The sequence below is a fragment of the Lates calcarifer genome, linkage group LG16_LG22 (genome assembly GCF_001640805.2).
Source record: "Lates calcarifer isolate ASB-BC8 linkage group LG16_LG22, TLL_Latcal_v3, whole genome shotgun sequence".
Taxonomy (NCBI): Eukaryota; Metazoa; Chordata; class Actinopteri; family Centropomidae; genus Lates; species Lates calcarifer.
In genome coordinates, this window is record NC_066848.1 from 20,336,590 (window position 1) to 20,354,719 (window position 18,130).

The window sequence follows — 18,130 nt, forward strand, 5'->3', positions numbered from 1 at the left end:
TCAGCAGCTGCCTCGGGTACATCCTGATTTGCAGAGCTGCTGTCATCAAAATAGTATCAAAGAAAATGCTGCTCTGCACTGAACCTGACATTCAGGTGGGAAGATGTAATGGAAACATGGCTTACATCTGCATCAGTGACGTCATCCACCCTGCACAATCCTACCATTCGCAGAAAATTTACAAAATCTAAATTAACACAATAAATAAAGAGACAGACCCTGATGTTTCGAGTCCCCCCACCAACCACAACAATGTAAATTCAAATGTTTGCAGGTGTTGCACATGTTTGTGTTAGGTTTTGAATGCAAATGGACACAGTGCTGAGGCAGATATGTGAGCAGTGTTGGATTTACAACCTCCTTAGCTGGTGTTTGTTTTGACACACACCCAGATTAGAACATTTTAGTTACATTAGTGTATTTGTTTGTGTGTGTGTTCCAACTGGTGTGCAGGGGGCGGTGTTATAGTCTGTGTGTGTTTGCCCTAATTGTTGACTATGTTGTGTGTGTGTGTGTGTGTTTGGAGATTATAGTGTGTTCTGTTGTACTGAAGGGCTTAAAGAGGGACACGATGGTCTCATCACTCAGTATTTTCCTAGATGGTCTGGACACATCCGTATACATACATATTGTATGTACAGTATATAGAATATGCAGACACATCTTTGACTTCACAGCTTCTTTTAAAACCAAAACTGAACCCCCAAACAGCTGTAAGAAGCAATCAGGGGTTAATGAAATGTCCCCACTTTCCAGAAATCTCACTTATAAGCACACTTTCACTTTTCAGATTGTGTCCTCACGTTTAAAAATGTCCTCACTCTAATGGTCAAATACTCAAATCCTCAGAGATTGTCACAGAAGAGCAAACATACACACTGTACTACACAATAAAACCCTCTGTCTTTGGCTGTCTGTGTGTGTGTGTGTGTGTGTGTGTGTAAAAAGCCACTGTTGGATTCAGTGAGGTTTGCCTGGCATCTAGTGGACAATTTAAATACTGAACATGTTTCTGTCTTTTAACTGGTCCATATTGTCTTAATTTTTTTCCTACCATGTCTGCCAGTTATGGAATAACAATAAATAAATATATATATAATAAATATATCATATTATCAAAATATTACACATACAGTCACGATTGTCAGTATACAATCTGTTGATCCTTGTCCAATTTTATTTAATTTATTATTATTTTACTATTCCCTGAGAAAAACCATGTAGAAGAAGGAATATGTGAAAATCTATGATGTAACTTTGGATGCTGCACCCCAAACACTATAAGGCTGGAAATCTGTGACGCATTTTAGTTAGTGTAGGCTCAGTTAAATAAGAGAACACTAATATCTTTGAGCACAAATGTAGTTTTAATGGATTCCAAACTATCAGCAGAGACTGGACATCCCCTATAACTGGTGAGATTTTACTTTAAAAAATCTGGAGGAAGACAGGACCATGTTGGTGCAGAGTGGCAAAGAGAAGGAGAGAGAGAGAGAGAGAGAGAGAGAGAGAGAGAGAGAGAGAGAGAGCAGGGGGAGTTTTCACTCATTCCTTACCCTCTTCTTCTGTTAAAGGGGCAGTTTTTGTTTTTCTCTGAGGATGTCTGACGGTGAATCAGCAGGAAGCAACCTGGTGTCGGTGGACTTTGAGATCTTCGGTCATGTTCAGGGTCTGTATGTTTAACTCTCCTCTCTTCCTCTTCTCTTTTCGGCTCTGCTGCGCGAGCTGGGTGTGTAAAATGATCTGCTGCTGCTTAATTTAGGAACAAGCACAGCTCTGCTGCTGCAGGATCTCACTGCACTTTCACTTTCTGCAGCTTCAGGGTAGACTACCATGAATTAGAGAGCTGAAATCTAGAGAGCTAATAATTTTAGTCAGTGGAAAGAAGAAAAGTCAAATCAGTTCTTATGTATAATTACTCATAAAGGGCTAAATGAGGTTTATAAACAAGCTGTTGTGAGGGCTCTCCACTGTTATCATGACATTAAATTATTCTCTCCTCTCTCTCTTTCTCTCTCTCTCTCTTATTTCACAGGAGTCTGTTTCAGAATGGTGAGTTTCTTAGGGACCATTTCACCTTCTGCTTCACCTTCACCTTCTGCTGCGTCATGTGAAATATCGTGAACCTTGCCTGTTCACTTTTTGCACTTTTACACTCCAAGGAACTTAACAACCCACAACCTGAACTTTTAAGAATCATGTGAAACTAGGTTCTTCGTAGTGATTCAGTAACTCACCCAACTCACTGACCCAAGACTGTATTATGCAATTATATTTATTAATTTAATTCGTTTAAGGCACCCAACGACTCCCTGGTATTCCACAAATTATTTGTCTTCAACAATATTCTAGTTTAAACAATTATAAAATGCAATGTTTTTCCACTGTGTTTCTGGAAATATGTATGTGTGTTACATTTCTTATTTAAAGGCTACTGTATTCAAGTTATTGTATAGCAGATGATGTTCTCCAGTTTGACCTGCTGGTGGTGCTGTTGTCTCACTATTACACTGAATAAATACAGGCACAGTGAATATGTCTGTTAATATTGGTTCACTCTCACAGTAACATGATGATGCAGCACCTGGGTTCAGTGCATTTTCTTTGCTACTGGAGGTTTGACAGCAGCTCTGATGATGACAGATTAGTTTTGTGCCATTTATGATTCAGATCATTTGAAATCAGAAATGGAGCATTAAAATGAATAAATGAAAGATCGCTCAGACAATATGAGATTGCAGTTGTCTTCAGCCCGTGCTTGTGAGACAGCTCTATGAATGGCAATGGCAGTCTGTCTGTCTGTCCCAACACTTTCGTTCAGACTGAAATAGTTCAACAACTTTTAGATTGATTTCCATTAAAATTGGTATAGATGTTCATGTTTCCCTCAGAATAAACAGTTATAAATCTGGTGTTCCTCTAACTTTTTATCTAGTTCTACCATTGAGTCAAAATTTAAGCATGTTGCATTAGCATTTAGTTCAAAGACTCTTAGTAGACTCTGTAGACTCTTAGTCTTGTTTTATCATCTAAGTTATTTGCTTGAGAACCTCCTCCAATGTGGAATACTGGCTGTCTTGGCAACGTCATCCAGATAACCGGTCACAGAGCTAAAAACACACTCAGACCAAAAGGTTGAATAAAGGGTGAACTATTTTCTATATCTATTTAGAACAGATCAGACTGACGGAACACCTTAGATGTGTGTCTCCTACTACTTTGTGGAGCAAGCTAGTTTTGTAATGTTAAGAAAACAGTGCTGTACAAGTGGTACAACATTAACCTCTCTCCTCCCTTTTCTCAGTACACAGAGAAGCAGGGTCTGCAACTTGGGCTGGTCGGTTGGGTCAAGAATACCTACAGTGGCACGGTGGTGGGGCAGGTCCAGGGTCCTGCAGATAAGGTGGAGAGGATGTGAGTACAAACTTCTACACTGCAACACAAATGAATACAATACTGCACAATAACTGCATTTTTTTCTCAAGAAACTGAAAATATCTCTGCACATCTGAATGTGTGATGGGTGCATCGGAGCAAAGAACAACTTGAATAAAAATCTATAAACTCCCACAGAGTTCCAGTTACTGCTGGTTTATTTATTTACAGAATATTAATACCAGAATTCGGTGAGATGAGTATGTGAGACTGTGTGGGAGTTTATAGATTTTTAACTTTACTTTTCTGCCAAACTCTACTCTTTTCTGCCAAACTCTACTCGCAAATTACTTCATTCATTGAAAGAAGGACTGCAGTCTCATCTGAGGTTTCTTGTTCACAGCCAGTGTTGTAATGTTGCTGTTTTTCAGCCACTAGATGGCAGTGTTTACCTTCTCAACATCACAGTTGTGTCAGCTGATGTCTGACCAGGTTTCCTTTTTCCAAGACCTTACTTTTAAATGTTTATGATCCCATCAGGTGAAATTTAATCTTAATCCAAGCAGTAAAATAATAATAATTTAAAAAGTATTTTATCATCAATAATATCACCTCAACACATTTGCTCACAACAGAGAAGTAGCCAATAAAAGCAAGTAGCAGTTAAGAAATCTCTATTTAATATCATAATAATGGAGTAACTGACAGCTAAACTCACCTACATACAAATATAAAGATAATAAATGTATTTTCTTTCCTCATCCTTCTCATGCTCCCTTAGATTCATCACACATCTTCTATTCAATCCACATACTTGAGAGAAAAGACCTTTAAATTATAGATCTAATTAAATCTTAGTTCATCACTATGTCACTGCAGAATGTTATATTTCTTATTTGATGCCTCTGAAGTCCACCTCCTCACCACCCTCTTTCTGTCTCCTCCTGCACTGACCCAGTGGTAATAACCAATAATCAATCTTGAAACTGAAGCCGGAGCTCAGTCTGTTTTGACATCCCCTCAGTCCTGCGGGAGTGATGTCACCAGGGTGTGGATGTCTCATTTAGATGACATCACTGCCTCAAGGGATCTGCTGCTCTCTTACCTCACACTCACACACACACACACACACACAGGCAGATAGAGAGAGAGAGAGAGAGAGAGAGAGAGAGAGTCAGTTAGTTCTTGATGTTTGTTTTTTTATTCCTTGCAGTACCAGACGGGTGGAGTTTACTGAACCAGAGCTGCTGAGATTCAAACATCTGAAGCTGTTTTAAAACCCTTTTTGTTGCAGGAAACAGAAAGAGGAAATATTTGTGAAGGTATTTACAGTAATGTCTTTTTGTCATTCAGACACAGGTGTCTGGCACTGATATATTTTCCACATCAATTTAATCATTTAACATTATTGAAGAGCAAATTCTGCTACAATTAATTCCCATTTGCTCACATGCTGTAGTTTGTGGATTAATTCATTCATGCAGTTGGCATGAATCAAAAGACATGAAAAATTAAGTGAGCTTTTATCTTTTTTTTTTTCTTTTTTCTTGCATTGGGAGGTGGAAACATACAGTATATATGATGTATTGATATATTTGTCCCCCATCACTTAGAATGAAACTGATTTTGGGAGTGGATCTCTAAAGGGCCAGTATGAACAGGAGGAATTATTACACCAAGCAAAAATCAATTTCAATGTTCATATGGGAACCTGACCATGGTTTTAAGACAGATTTGAATTGTTAATCTGTCCAGTAAACTGATTTTATTTTCTTTATGCATAGAAGATTGTGTGTGTTTATTATCCTGGTGTGTTGTGCTGCTACAGTCTTTACAATAATGTGATGCCATTCAAATAAGGCAAAATTGCCATCAGATTTATATAATAAGGTGCAGGTCTGTGAGGCACTATGAGTCTCAGTCACAAATGTCATTAAGATGTTCCATCAGGTAAATACACAAGGAAGGTAGTTAACTTTTAGTGTTTTTATTCTGTGACATGGTTCAGTTTCATCTTCTTCTTCTTTTTTTCTTTCTTTTTTTTTTTTGAACATTTTTATTTCTAGTTTGGTTTATTTCATTTTATGTTGGGGAGTCAGAACCAACACTCCTTCACTCCAGTTCACTGTAGTGAAGCAAACTGCAGTGTGAAGTGTAACATTTGTTTTTAACTAAAAAAGTTGAAGTGAATGTACACAATAGCATGTGTCAGGGAGCAGTCTTTTATCTTCTGTCTGATTCTGTGTTTGGACCTTTGATTATATTTGGATCCAGAAACAAAAATCAAAGTTTGAAGGAAGTAAAAGCTGACTTTGACTTTGTGTTATGGTTTGGTTAAATAGCTAATGAACCATATTTAACCTCACTGTGACCTTTATGTTCAGACTGATTAACACTCGCTTTCTTTGTAGAGGTTACACACACACACTCTGTCTCTACTATTTCCGTCCATTATATCAGGAATCTTTTCCGTGTTAACGTGCTCACTCTCACGTCCTTCCTGTCAACTCCACTTTCACCAGGACCTCACTTCCTGTCGGGCCTGGGAAACAGGAGGCAGCTGTTCCTTCGGGCAAAGAGGGGGGAGGGATAAAAGAGAGGAGAGGATAAAGGAGAAACGAGGGGAGAGAAAAGACAGGACAGAAGGAAGAGATGGACAAGGGGAGAAGGAAGGGGATACTAAATGAGATTTACAAAAGTGAAATGAAAAAGGACTGAGGAAAAGAGAGACAGTGAGAGCTGGTGGTGGGAGGTGAAGTAGTGGGTGGATTCTACTTTTTCCTCTGAGAAAAAATTCCCTGAGAGCCAAGCAGCTTAGAAAATAAGAACAAAACTGAAGGAGAAAAAGGGACAGAAAAAGAAAAAGAAAGAAAGACGTCAAACCAAACATTCTCCCTATTTTGGAATGTGCCAAGAGTGCAATTCAGTGCAATTCAAAGTGCAGTCAATGTCTGAAAAACATCATGGAAGGATAAAGGAGAAAAAAACTGGATCAAAGGGAAAATGAAGAGAGATGGATAGATAAAGAAGGAGAGAGAAAAGGAGATGTAACAGGTGTCTGAGGTTCACATGAGCTGGATTAGATTAATCCAGGAGGATGACAGAAATACAGTGTATGTGCTTTTGAATGTTCACCTTTTATGGGAGACTGGCTTTATAAGAAAATGGACAAATGTTCAAAGGCTTGTGATGACATGTGTTTACTGTTTTCTGTCAGGGGCTGAAGTAGAAGTAACATGACATTGTTAGAGCACCATAAATCATCTAATACTGTACAGACAGTATTCAGCCTGACTGTAACCTTAAACTGGTAGCCTTCTATTAATCTTAAAATCAGGAAAACATACCTTTACTGAATAGCAATAGTGTAAGAGATGACAGGAACTGGGGGAGTGAGAGATGTTACAAAGGTTGCCGGCTGGATTTCAACCAGCTGCATCCAGTTAGATAGATGTGTGGTAGATGTGGAGATAGGCTCCAGCCCCCCTGCAGCCCTTAAGGGTATGCAGTATAGATAATGGATGGATGGATGGACTACAGACAGTTTTGTTCAGGCCTCACCAGGTTGTTTGAGGAATAAAACTTGAAGAATTGTCTGTAAACATGTTATAGGTTGAAGGACAATACCAGTCCATGGTTGGCATCCTCAGCCTTAAACCACAAGCAGCATCCAGATTAACAGAATTGGTTGATGATTACCAGGTTCAAGAATTCATCTATCTGCAGTTTGAGCTTGTTCTGATTCAGTGTCCTATGTTGCTGCTGTTGTTACCGTTTTCAAGCACACCTTTATTTAATGATTAAAATATTCCACAGACTAGTAGATGTATAAAGTGTTTGATTTTGACAGAGGCTGCCAGTCTTTGTCTCCTGTTTCACTCAGTGACCTTAACCACCATCTTTCCCTTTCCCCACCAAATGTGAACCAGAGAGGTGGCAGCCCAGCAACTGTCATATGCTTCATTTTGTGATGGTTGTATGGGTTTGGGAGGGCACTGACAAACGATATAGTCCCAGAATGTCCAATTAGAAAACACTGGCAAGCAACTTATTCAGTCTGTTATTTCCGTACACTTGTTGCCTTGAGTTGAGAGTTGTTTGAGGAATAAAACTTGTAGAATTGTCTGTAAACATGTTAGAGGTTGAGGGACAATACTAGTTTATTACAGTATGGGTCCTATTTTTTATAATTCTGTCAATAGACAAAACTAAGTGTGAAAACATTGTATGTAATGACAACACTGTACTCGCTCTTGTTAGTGTTATTCAAATTAATAGCTGAGATCTGTGAACACAGTGTTTACACTGTTTTGGATGTTTACAACAGTTTCCCTTCCAAGTAGGTCTGTCGAACCTTTTGTCTTGTTTCCAACCTATCTGATCGTCTGACAGCTCAGGTTTCTTCTTTTTGTTGATTTCACTGCATTCACACATTCACTCAAACCGACAAAAATGATGGACACAGTTATAAAACCTAGACCCATCATAACTGGAAATGTCTTCTTGATCAGAAGCTAAGGGAAGTATTATGTCACTACAGGTCCTCACAAGTATAGAAGGATAACCATGCCATTTGTGGCTCATAGGGATCAGTGTGTTGTTTTAGAGGAAAATGGCAGCAGATTACAAACCAGCAAACATCCAGCTGCTGGAGACTTAACACTAAGCTGTGTGTGTGTGTGTGTGTGTGTGTGTGTGTGTGTGTGTGTGTGTGTGTGTGTGTGTGTGTGTGTACAGTAGAGTAGTAGGTCATGAAGCAGATCAGTCAACTGTAGATGGACAAGTTTTTTGCCAAAAAAGAAGAAGTAGGACAGCTCATCTCTCTGTCTCTGTCTCTCTCTCTCTCCCTCCTCTCTCTTGCTCTCTCTCTCCACCTCTCCTTCACTCTTGCTCGCTCTCTCTTTCTGGCTGAGCCTCAGTCAGTGCAGCTACATGGACATGACCCTGATCCCCTGCAATCTCCTCTAATCTACACACATACTGTATACAACACACTCCAGTGCAACATCAGAATCATTAGATAAATCACAAAAACAAACAGTCAGTGGTAAAACAGGCTCTTTCCACTGCAGAACAGGACTCGTACTCTTGGGGTTATATATAGCTGAAGGAATGTTTGTATTTTCCCATCATGCCCTCCAGTTGTCCAGATGCTGGCCTGATCCAAAATTGGCTGGTTGTGATTTTTTTTTTGGTGTGTGTGTATGTCTACATTTTTTCCCATGACTAGTGAGGCCCATTGCGATAACGTCAATCTGTCTACTCAACTCTTATCAAAATACCTCAACTATTACTGGGGCTTGTTTCATGAAGATAGACTTTACCTCCATTGGGACTGGAGTTATAACTTTAATGGATTGGTGGGGTGATCTGTGCAGGAGTTCACCCCAACTCCAGCAATAATTCTAGCAGCAATTGCCCTACTCTTTTTGCATGAACTCATTGGTCTTCTTTTGATTTACAGTCATTGCAAAGTGAGATCATTTCAGTGCACTCATGCATGTACAGACAACTATCACTGCATTACTGTGACGCTGAAGAAAACTTAAAAACCTGGTAATTCTCAGGGAAGTTCTGAGGTATCTTTTTTTTGATGATTTCTAAGTTGATTTACAGAGTTTTTTTCTCAATGGACATCCAATTCATTCCTCACCTCTCCTTGTAGTGCTGTATTGAGAATGTCTTCTCTTTCTTCTTTCTGTCTGTGTCCTCCACAGGAAGGTGTGGTTGAGTAAAGAAGGAAGTCCATCCAGTCGGATCACCAAAGCCAACTTTGCCAACCAGAGAACCATTGATAAGCTGGAGCTCTCTGGCTTCAAGACTCGCTTCTGACCAAATAATCAAAAGCACAAAAGGCACCTCTAGTGCTCACACCCATTTAATAGCTAAATGTAATATTTCAGATTTTATTTCCATGGTTTTATGAATTCTATGAATGAAGACTGTTGCAGGAGTTTGTTTGTTTGTAGAAAGACTCACTTTGAGTCCAGTCAGTTGGGATAAGAACAGCAGAAGTTGAATTCACCTGCTGCCGAAAGTGTTCTGTCACATAACTAAATATATGGTAGTGTTTTATTATTTTTGAAAAAGAAGGCTTAACATTATGTACCAGTCTAAGTGGACATGAGAGCCAAAGCCAACACCAAAAAAAAACTCACTGATTTGAGGAAAAACAAGTACTGGAAACCACAATGTTTATACATTATACAATGTATAGAAATGAAACAGATCAGATCAAGATTAGTGCTCTGTGTGTTCCTTGAAGTTGTATTTTTTGGGACTTATGCTTATCCACTTATCCAAGTTATATGGTCAGATTGATACTGTTTTCATCTTATATGGTATATTTGAAGCTATAGCTTGCAGCTATTTAGCTTAGCATTAAAAGTGGAAACAGAGGGCAAGCCTAGCTCTGTTCAAAGGTAATAAAATCCACCTATTTACAATTGAAACAAGTACATTTACTCCACGACTGTACCTTAGTACAAATCTGAGGTACTTTACCTGAGTATTTCCATTTCCTGTTTCTTCATACTTCTACATCACATGTGAGAGGGAAATATCATACTTTATACTCCATTGTATTTATTCAACAGATGTAGTTACTAGTTCATTTTCAGATTAAAATTACACTTATAAAATACAATTGATTGTTAAAGATTGAAACAGCTGCTCCGAACATTTTTGACCTCAAAACTACAGACTTTTTGCCCCTTGTCGTGTTTCAGATGGCTGTGAGTTGTTAACAGTTTCCCAAAGGCACAAAGGCACTAGAAATTTCCCTTCTAAACTTGGTTAAAACATGGTTTCATTGAAAAGAAGTTTTTAGACTAGACTAAAGAAGAAGTATCCAGTGTTTTAGGTCAAACTTTGTATTTTTAGTTCCACAGGCTCTAAGCAGATAAGTCATCAGTATGTTGTTTGTTCATTAGCTGTATCAATTCAGTTCCATGAAGAAAATTTCAGATTCAGATCTACAGGTTTAATGTGGATTTATTCACTGTCAGGCTGATTTTAAGGCCTTGATTTTCACTAATTGCTACACTTGAAAACCCTTGAAGAAATTACCAGGATTGGGAAAATGAAATGAGCAACTGAATAGTGCAGCTACTTTCATCATTCACCATTAGAATTGTTGATTCCTTTCCATTAATAATAGTTTCTAATTGTTCATCAGGTTGCTGGTTTGAATTCCTGAGCTGTGGCTGAAGTCTATTGCTGTGTGTCTTTATATGTCACTGTATAATGTAAACAAACACACCCCAGCAACGATGTTGTTACATAACAGAAAGTCAGGTGACCCGATTACCTGCCATCTGATCCAATTAAATCACAGCAAGAGAATCCCTGATCGGCTGCCGTGGCAACAACAACAAAAACCCTGACACAGCAGGAACAGAGCTCCTGTTCACTGCAGTGACTTGGGGTGTCTCTCTCTCTGTGTGTGTGTGTGTGTGTGTGTGTGTGTGTGTGTGCAAAATTAATATAAAAACTGATGGTACACTTTAGAAAATACTCAGCAGGAATGTGGAGTGGTCGGGAATTAGCTAAAATGTGAAGAAAACACCACAGTACCACATCAAAAGTCTTTTTTAAAATCTTGAAATCTGGTCTTAAACTTAGAAATATATTGAGGATCAACTCCAAATTGTGTGTGTGTATCAGTGCTCAGAGACCAGCTCTCCCTGGAAACACTGCTGGAACTGGACGCCTTGTCGTCATGCCAACTCGCCTTGAGACATTACTCACACTCTCACACACACAATCTGGACGAGAGAGGAGGAGGTATTGGTTGTTGCGATTGAAGAAGATCTTAATATAATGACATACTTGTGTAACATATACACACGCACACTGCTGGAGCACAGGATGGACAGACTGTTGACCCTTCGTCCACTGTCATGCAAACTGTGTGTGTGTGTGTGTGAGAGAGAGAGAGAGCGAGGGAGGGACAGACAGAAAGACAGAGAGAGAGATAGGTGGGGTGGGGGACTGTAATGGAATATAATCGCCACGGGCAGTGTCTCCACAGAAAATACCAAGAACTAGCAACTCTCTCTCACTCTTTAATTCTCCTAAAATCCTCTGTATATGTTTATATATTGCCTATTAATTAGGTACATCTAGCTAAACTAATGTAATCTAATACAACAGGCCTGTAATAAATCCTCCTTTCATGAAGGAATGTTCATGTTCAGCTTTTGTCAAACTGTTTTAGAGAGGCTTTGTTTGAGTAATTTTGGATGTTGCCATTTGTGGCACCACTGAATGGTGTTTTTTTTTTGGTGTTTTTTATTTTGTTTCACTTTTCATGTGAACACTATAGATGTCATCTAGGAGACACTGTCAGAGAATGTATGCTATTATCCACATATTTAAACAATATCACATAGTTTTAGCTATATCCCTATTGTTTTTCTGAGCATGAACATTCACTGAGTACAGGACACAAAAGGAGTGGAGCCTTTGTTCGTCTTAATAATTACACTTAAGCTTTGCCTGCTGTAACAAAGCAAAATTGTCTGCTGTGAAAAAGGTCTATAAAAAAGCTGTTGAGGGGCAGCCTTCATTTGAACTGGCGAATCAGGAAATTCTGATTCAGGAATTCAGGAATTCAGTTTTTGTCTGCGTACTTGAGCAAAGTATAATTGTTTTTCACTAATGTTCTCTCTCTAGATTTGTGAATGAAGGTTTTATTTCTGCTTGGTTACAAAGATTTTGAGGTGCATGACCACAAGCCATGATGACAGAGCCAGCCCACCTGGTGCAAAAGGTAATAATATCACTTGCCCATGGGACATTTCAGTATAAACAGAAGGGTTTTTTTTAATTGATGAATTATGAACTCTCTAGGTGTCTTGGAGATACTGACTCTCTCTGTCCACATGGAGATCAATAGTATATTTAAATTCTCTGCTGAGCCAGAGATCATCACAGGCCTGACATCTGAAGCAATTCATTCTTTTCCCATCCTGTTGTTGTCCATAAACACACCTAAAAACAAACCCCGTAATCCTTCTCCACCTCCAGCACCACTTCTCAACTTTGTCCTCTGTTCACTGCTAAACCTGGTACAAATAATATAACAAATAATAATGCAGCCACCCCCACACTCATACTGATGCCATGGGGGAGATAGAGAGAGGGAGAGAGATGGAATGAAAGAAAGAGAGTGAGAGAGAGCCCACCCACACACTTTAGTCACTGTGGAAAAAAAATCCACTGGCCTCGACCTCTCTCTTCTTCCTCCTCCTCCTCCTCTTCCTCTGCCTCTTCCTCTCCCAGCAACCAGTTTGGCATCCCGTAGTGGTCACCATGGAAACGCCACTCTGTGTGGAAGTATTTGTGAGAAAGAAAAAAGTTGATGCCTTCTCTTTTTTTGTGTCCTTTCCTCCTCTTCCTTTTCCTCTCCTGTGTCCTCTCCTCCTCTCTAAACTCCTTCTTTCCTTCTTTCTTCCTCTCTTTCTTTCCTCTGTCCATCTATTTTCTGTAGTATCTGCCCAGCACTTTAACTACCCACACAGTTAGTCTTATTCATCATGTTACACACACACACACACACACACACCTGAGTGGGTGCTGATAGCCAGCTGTTGCCAGGCAACATGTTCAAGTTGAGTCCAACTTTACTGTGAAAGTGACATTTAACACAAGCAGCATCTCTTTGTTCTATTCTCTTCTACTCAGTTCTATCCAGAAGTGGCAGATTTTAGGTCTGCTAAATTAAATGAACCAGCCACAGTGAATGTTGAAGAATAACATGTGGAGACAAAATAAAAACACCCACCTCTCTATTATTATTATCATTATTATTATTATTATTATTATTATTATTATTATTATTATTATTATTACGATTTTATCTCTAGACCCTTGTGATGAATTTGGACATGTTCTGTTTTCATGGATTTATTACACTGTTGGACTGTCAGGCTGCTTTAAAATGTCTTTCCAATGTGTTTTCCTTACTGTTACTTTATTTAGATGTTTGAGCCTCACTGTGCAGAGGGACATATGTGTAGTGTTTGTTTTCACATTTATCTGCTGAAGGGGAAAATTTCTCTGTGCTCACTTTAAAACTTGATTTAATACAGATTGATTTTGTTATATCACAACTACTCTGGAGCCAGTCATGGTCCAGTTAGAAACTTGCATAAGTATGATGCGGAAACCTGAAGCCCTCAGTGTACGTATTATAAAATAGGGGTGTTTTGACACCTACCTTGTTTGGTCCACTTTTCAATTTGGTCTGAACCAAAATAACCGTGGTTTGGTTTGTTTACAGTGTGAAAACATTTTTTGGGTGGTTCAGCCTTTCAGACCAATTACAGGAATTTGAGGCAGCCTCATTACCCATTAAACAATAGAAGAAGAAAATTAACCAAAGGAGAAATAAAACTGAACAGTGGTAGAACTATAGACTACAGTCTTGAGAGAGGAGTGGATGAAATACCCATCCATCCATTATCTATACTGCTTATCCATCGAGGGTCATGGGCAGGCAGGTGGAGTACACCCTGTACAGAATGCCAGTTCATCACAGGGTCAATACATATAGACAAACAACCATTCACACTCACATTCACACCTATGGGCAATTTAGAGTCACCAATTAACCTAACGTCGATGTCTTTTGGATGGTGGGAGGAAGTCAGGAGACTGGGAGAACAGGGAGAACATGCAAACTCCAGACAGAAAAGCCACAGGCTTTAACCACTAACTCTAACCACTGCACCGCCATGCCGCCCAGGGATGTAATATTTCATTGTGATTTGGTCAAGCAGTGAAATCAAAAGTCAACTTGAACAACTAAAAATGCCAAAACTTAAGTTAAATAAGTTATTTTCTGAGAGGATGAGTTGAATTGACAACATGCCATCTCTAAACCAATCAATGTCAAGTATAAGGAGACGCAGAACACGTAGGTGATGATGACAAGTCGTTATGTCATGCAAAATTCTATAGTGCACAGGTAAAATTACAGTGTGATCAAAACTAACCAGATCAAATGTATTTGGCCATTTGAAATGAATGATAATTATTCATACATTCTGCATCTCATTTTAAGAATTTGACAACTGACAACTGAGTCTTTCCACACTTTTTTGTGTGGAAAAACCATATCAGAAACAAATTAGTATTAAAAGCACAGTGTTTTTATATGTTGTAAAGCACATGGAGAGAATCTTTAATCTTTAACTTAAGTTTGCAAAAAGGGCATTTTTTTTTCAAATAAAATATCACAATGACTGAAAAGATAAAAGTCTAATAATTGATTCATGTATTGTATGTTCAAATTCATGTTTAAAAACTTACCAGAAGTATGTAAAAATTCTACACAGTATTAGTATCCTGCCAGCAGAAAAGTGGGTCATAAGAGGTCAAACAAAATCTAATAAAAGCACAATCTAATCTAATCTTCAATAATCTCACTGAATCTAATTTAACTGGATACAAAGAATGGCAGGAAATCTAATATAAGAAGTTTAAGACAAATAAAGTTAACAGTCTAAAGCCTCAGTAGAGGCTTCAAAATCCTTCAGACACCTCAAAATATTTCAAATGCAGCTCATTCAGAGTCATCAAATCTCATGACAATGTGACCAGTATTTGTTGAGATATCTCACTGTGGACCAAGGAGTTAGACAGTGAGCAATCCAGAGACTGATGCTGATCCATAGGGTGACAACTAAACAACTAAAAACTACAAAAACAAACAAGCATAAAAAATAGCAATAACCATTTAATTTAACTGTGTTAAAGTGTGAATTTGGTTTATAAATCAAGCGAATAAATAGTGAATAATCTTAATCAAGTGAATAAATAAAGTATGAGTAAAAGAAAAAACTAATATGCATTTGATAAAACCCATTTATAGGTCCAACATACTGTGACATCTGTCCTTTGTAGTGTTGGTGGTGTGATGACTGAAGCTGATTCTTGTGGTCAGAATTACCTCCAAGACCTTTGACCTTCTCCTCTCCATCCTCTGCTTCAAAACAAATATGGCTGCGGTCTGCTGGACATTTCTACATGGTGTCTGGTATCTGAGTGATAATCCCCTGCACACACACACCCATACACACACACCAAGCCTGTGAGACCTTCAAGGCCAGATCCCATTCTGCCAGCACACACAGATACAAACACAACTGCATTGCATATAAGGACAGCTGGACGTCCTTCAGACCCAGAATACTTCAATTTCACTCTGTGTGTGTGTGTGAGGGAGAGGTGAACTTGTATGTGTCAGAGCCTTAAATGATGCTACATTATGAGTGGTGTTATTATTTGAAAAAATAATACTATGCTCCTCCTCTCCAAAATGTGTTATTTTACTCTGAAATTGGTCAATTTCATGATTTGTGATGACATAACTACTCATCCAAAACACCTCACAGTCAACACTGCACTTCCTTGGGTTTTCAGCAATACACCCACCAAGTCTAGAGTTGATCAGATGAGTGGTTGTTGAGAAAATCATAGGACAGACAGAAAGAGAGAGGGTTTCTTAGTTTATAGTTAGATTTCTGTACCATTACTGAAGTATATTTTTGAATGCATGACCCTTGTAACAGAGTATTTCTAAATGGTGGTATTACTTAAGTAAACAATCTGAATACTTCAAACCCAGTCCTCTTCTTTTCCCCTATAGACCATATAAGGTGACTAAAGCAGCACTTACAAAAATGGAGTTAATATCTGATGAATCATCAGAGCAGGAGGTTCATTAATACACACAGAGCCTGAGTTTCTGAGCTTTCTGCTGGACACAGGGAGGATGTGGTATTTGAAATGTAAAGATAAGAGCAGGGTCAGCATGAAGCATTAAACTTTCACACACACACAACAGGGCTGATGGGAAATGTTTCTTGAAGCTCAAGCATTTCTAACCCCACTACAGTGACATGAATAGAGGAGAGTTAACAGTCATCACGTCAAAGCCACTATGATTCTTCTTACAGCATCTGTTTTTTTTCCCTCATATAGTCATTCTGTTTCATGACAGTCACCCCCAACTTTTCAGAGTCAGGACTGTTTGGCATCGTTCAGTCTCTGCAGCCCCCCACCCCACCCTCCTCCTCCCTGCTGGCCTGTTCTCCGCCTCTCACTCAGATTTTGGGAGCAGGGAGCGCTTCATATCACTCCCACTGCAATCCTGAGGGGTGGAGATGTTCATGCAGCTCTGGGCAAAAAATGCAGTGTCATTTTTTATTTTCACTGTTTCACTGAGGATGCATAAATGATAATAAGGCAATGTTTGCACTGGGAATATAAATATCTAATGCCTTTATGACATACACTGCTGTATGAACAAACCTCTGTAATTTTGCATCAGAATCAGTAGTTTGATTTGACTTTGGTTATGATGAGCATTTGTTAATATTTTATTGTACATACTGCATATTTTTACCATTTATAAGCACATAAAAGACACTTTTCCATTGACTTGTGAGGAACAATTAATTGTTTTTCTCATCCAGATAGACATTTTATGGACCAAACAATACTGAACAAGCAGCCTTAAAAACTGTTGTATAATTAACACATAGTAGTGCTTTACACCAAATATGAGCTAATTAAACAAAAAAAGTACTACTGTAGTGGTAAAATAATATAGGAATCAATTAAGTGGTTAAGTTTCAATTAAGTTTCAATAGCAATCAAATAAATCAGTGTTTCAGTGTTTCCACAATAACTGAAAAAATGGCTGATAGAGTTTCTGTGACAGAGTTGTCCCCAAAGTCAAAACTCTGATGATTAACGTGATATTGATCACGTTGCTTCTTTTTAAAGACAGTTTTAATCCCTATAGCTACTTTATTCTAGTTCAGTCAGTGTGGTGTTTCCAGCATTTAGATGAATGTCTGGTTGTAGTTCAACATTAGCAGTTTCAGCAGGTTTAGTTATCTTTAATAAAAAAGTATCCTCAGCAATTGGGAATTGTTTACCAATAAAGACCAATAAGGAAATGTGAGATGTTTTTATCATTTTGTGTAATGTCTTTGCCCAGGGGCCCACTGTCTCACAATCCGTCCATGCAAGGTCAGTAAAATTTAGCACCAGTTGTAGCGCCGCTCCGCCGGTGCTGCGGGGCGTTAGAACCGAGCGCACCGGGCGCTGCAGTGCGCGCCGCGTTGAAACAGAGTGGAGCGAAGCGGAGCGAAGGGCGGGGGGAGGAAGAGGAGGAGGAGGATTGGTGGATTTGAGGACTCTCTGCTCCTGCGTTGTTTTCGCTCCCAGCTCTCAGCACTCCGTCCGTCCGTCCTTCACTCCGAGCAGGACTCCACTGCGCTTCTGTCGGCCTTCAGGTGAGTGCTGAACCCGAGCCGAGCCGAACCGAGCCCAGCCAGGTCGGGCCGGGCTGGTTTGGTCTCCGTTGTTAATCATCTCGCTTGTTTAAATTTCCAGTCAGCGTCTGCGCGGATTTGTGTCATTGTATCCGCGGCTGGGAGAAGAAGCATCCACATCCATGACGACTGTGGCTGTGGCGGGGTTTAGCCCCCTCACTCTCATATATCCCGGGTTAGAGGTTGCCTCTCCCGGGTTAATTGTTCAAACTTCAGTTTAAACCAGGAGAGTCATTATTTTTGGTGCAGCTGCGGGTTGTAGGCGTAAAGAGAAGCCGGACAGCGACCCCCCCCCCCCCCCCCCTCGCTCTTCATCGTGGTGTTGAACTTGTGTCGGTGTGTGTTTGTGTGTGTGTATGTTGTTTAAGCCTTTAGTGCGCCAGAGCTGCTGCTGCTTGCTTGTT

General features: G+C 39.3%; 2 protein-coding genes across 3 annotated transcripts in view; both read left to right on the top strand.

Annotated features, from left to right (window-relative positions):
* Positions 1-1,470: 1,470 nt before the first annotated feature.
* LOC108872854 (acylphosphatase-2) lies at positions 1,471-9,615 on the top strand. 2 transcript variants are annotated; one of them, XM_018660737.2, is made up of 5 exons: positions 1,471-1,669; positions 2,036-2,052; positions 3,305-3,414; positions 4,589-4,697; positions 9,093-9,615. In XM_018660737.2, the coding sequence occupies exons 1-4, from the start codon at positions 1,600-1,602 to the stop codon at positions 4,650-4,652; spliced, it is 261 nt and encodes an 86-aa protein (XP_018516253.1). In that variant the 5' UTR covers positions 1,471-1,599; the 3' UTR covers positions 4,653-4,697; positions 9,093-9,615. The 2 variants fall into 2 exon arrangements, with proteins under 2 accessions (XP_018516253.1, XP_018516252.1); XM_018660736.2 differs by lacking the exon at positions 4,589-4,697 and having other exon boundaries at positions 1,480-1,669.
* A 7,919-nt stretch (positions 9,616-17,534) lies between these two features.
* LOC108872871 (spectrin beta chain, non-erythrocytic 1-like) overlaps positions 17,535-18,130 on the top strand; it is a 122,671-nt gene continuing 122,075 nt past the window's right edge. The window contains 1 exon segment of the mRNA XM_018660771.2: positions 17,535-17,687. The gene's annotated coding sequence lies outside the window, so the exon portion shown is untranslated.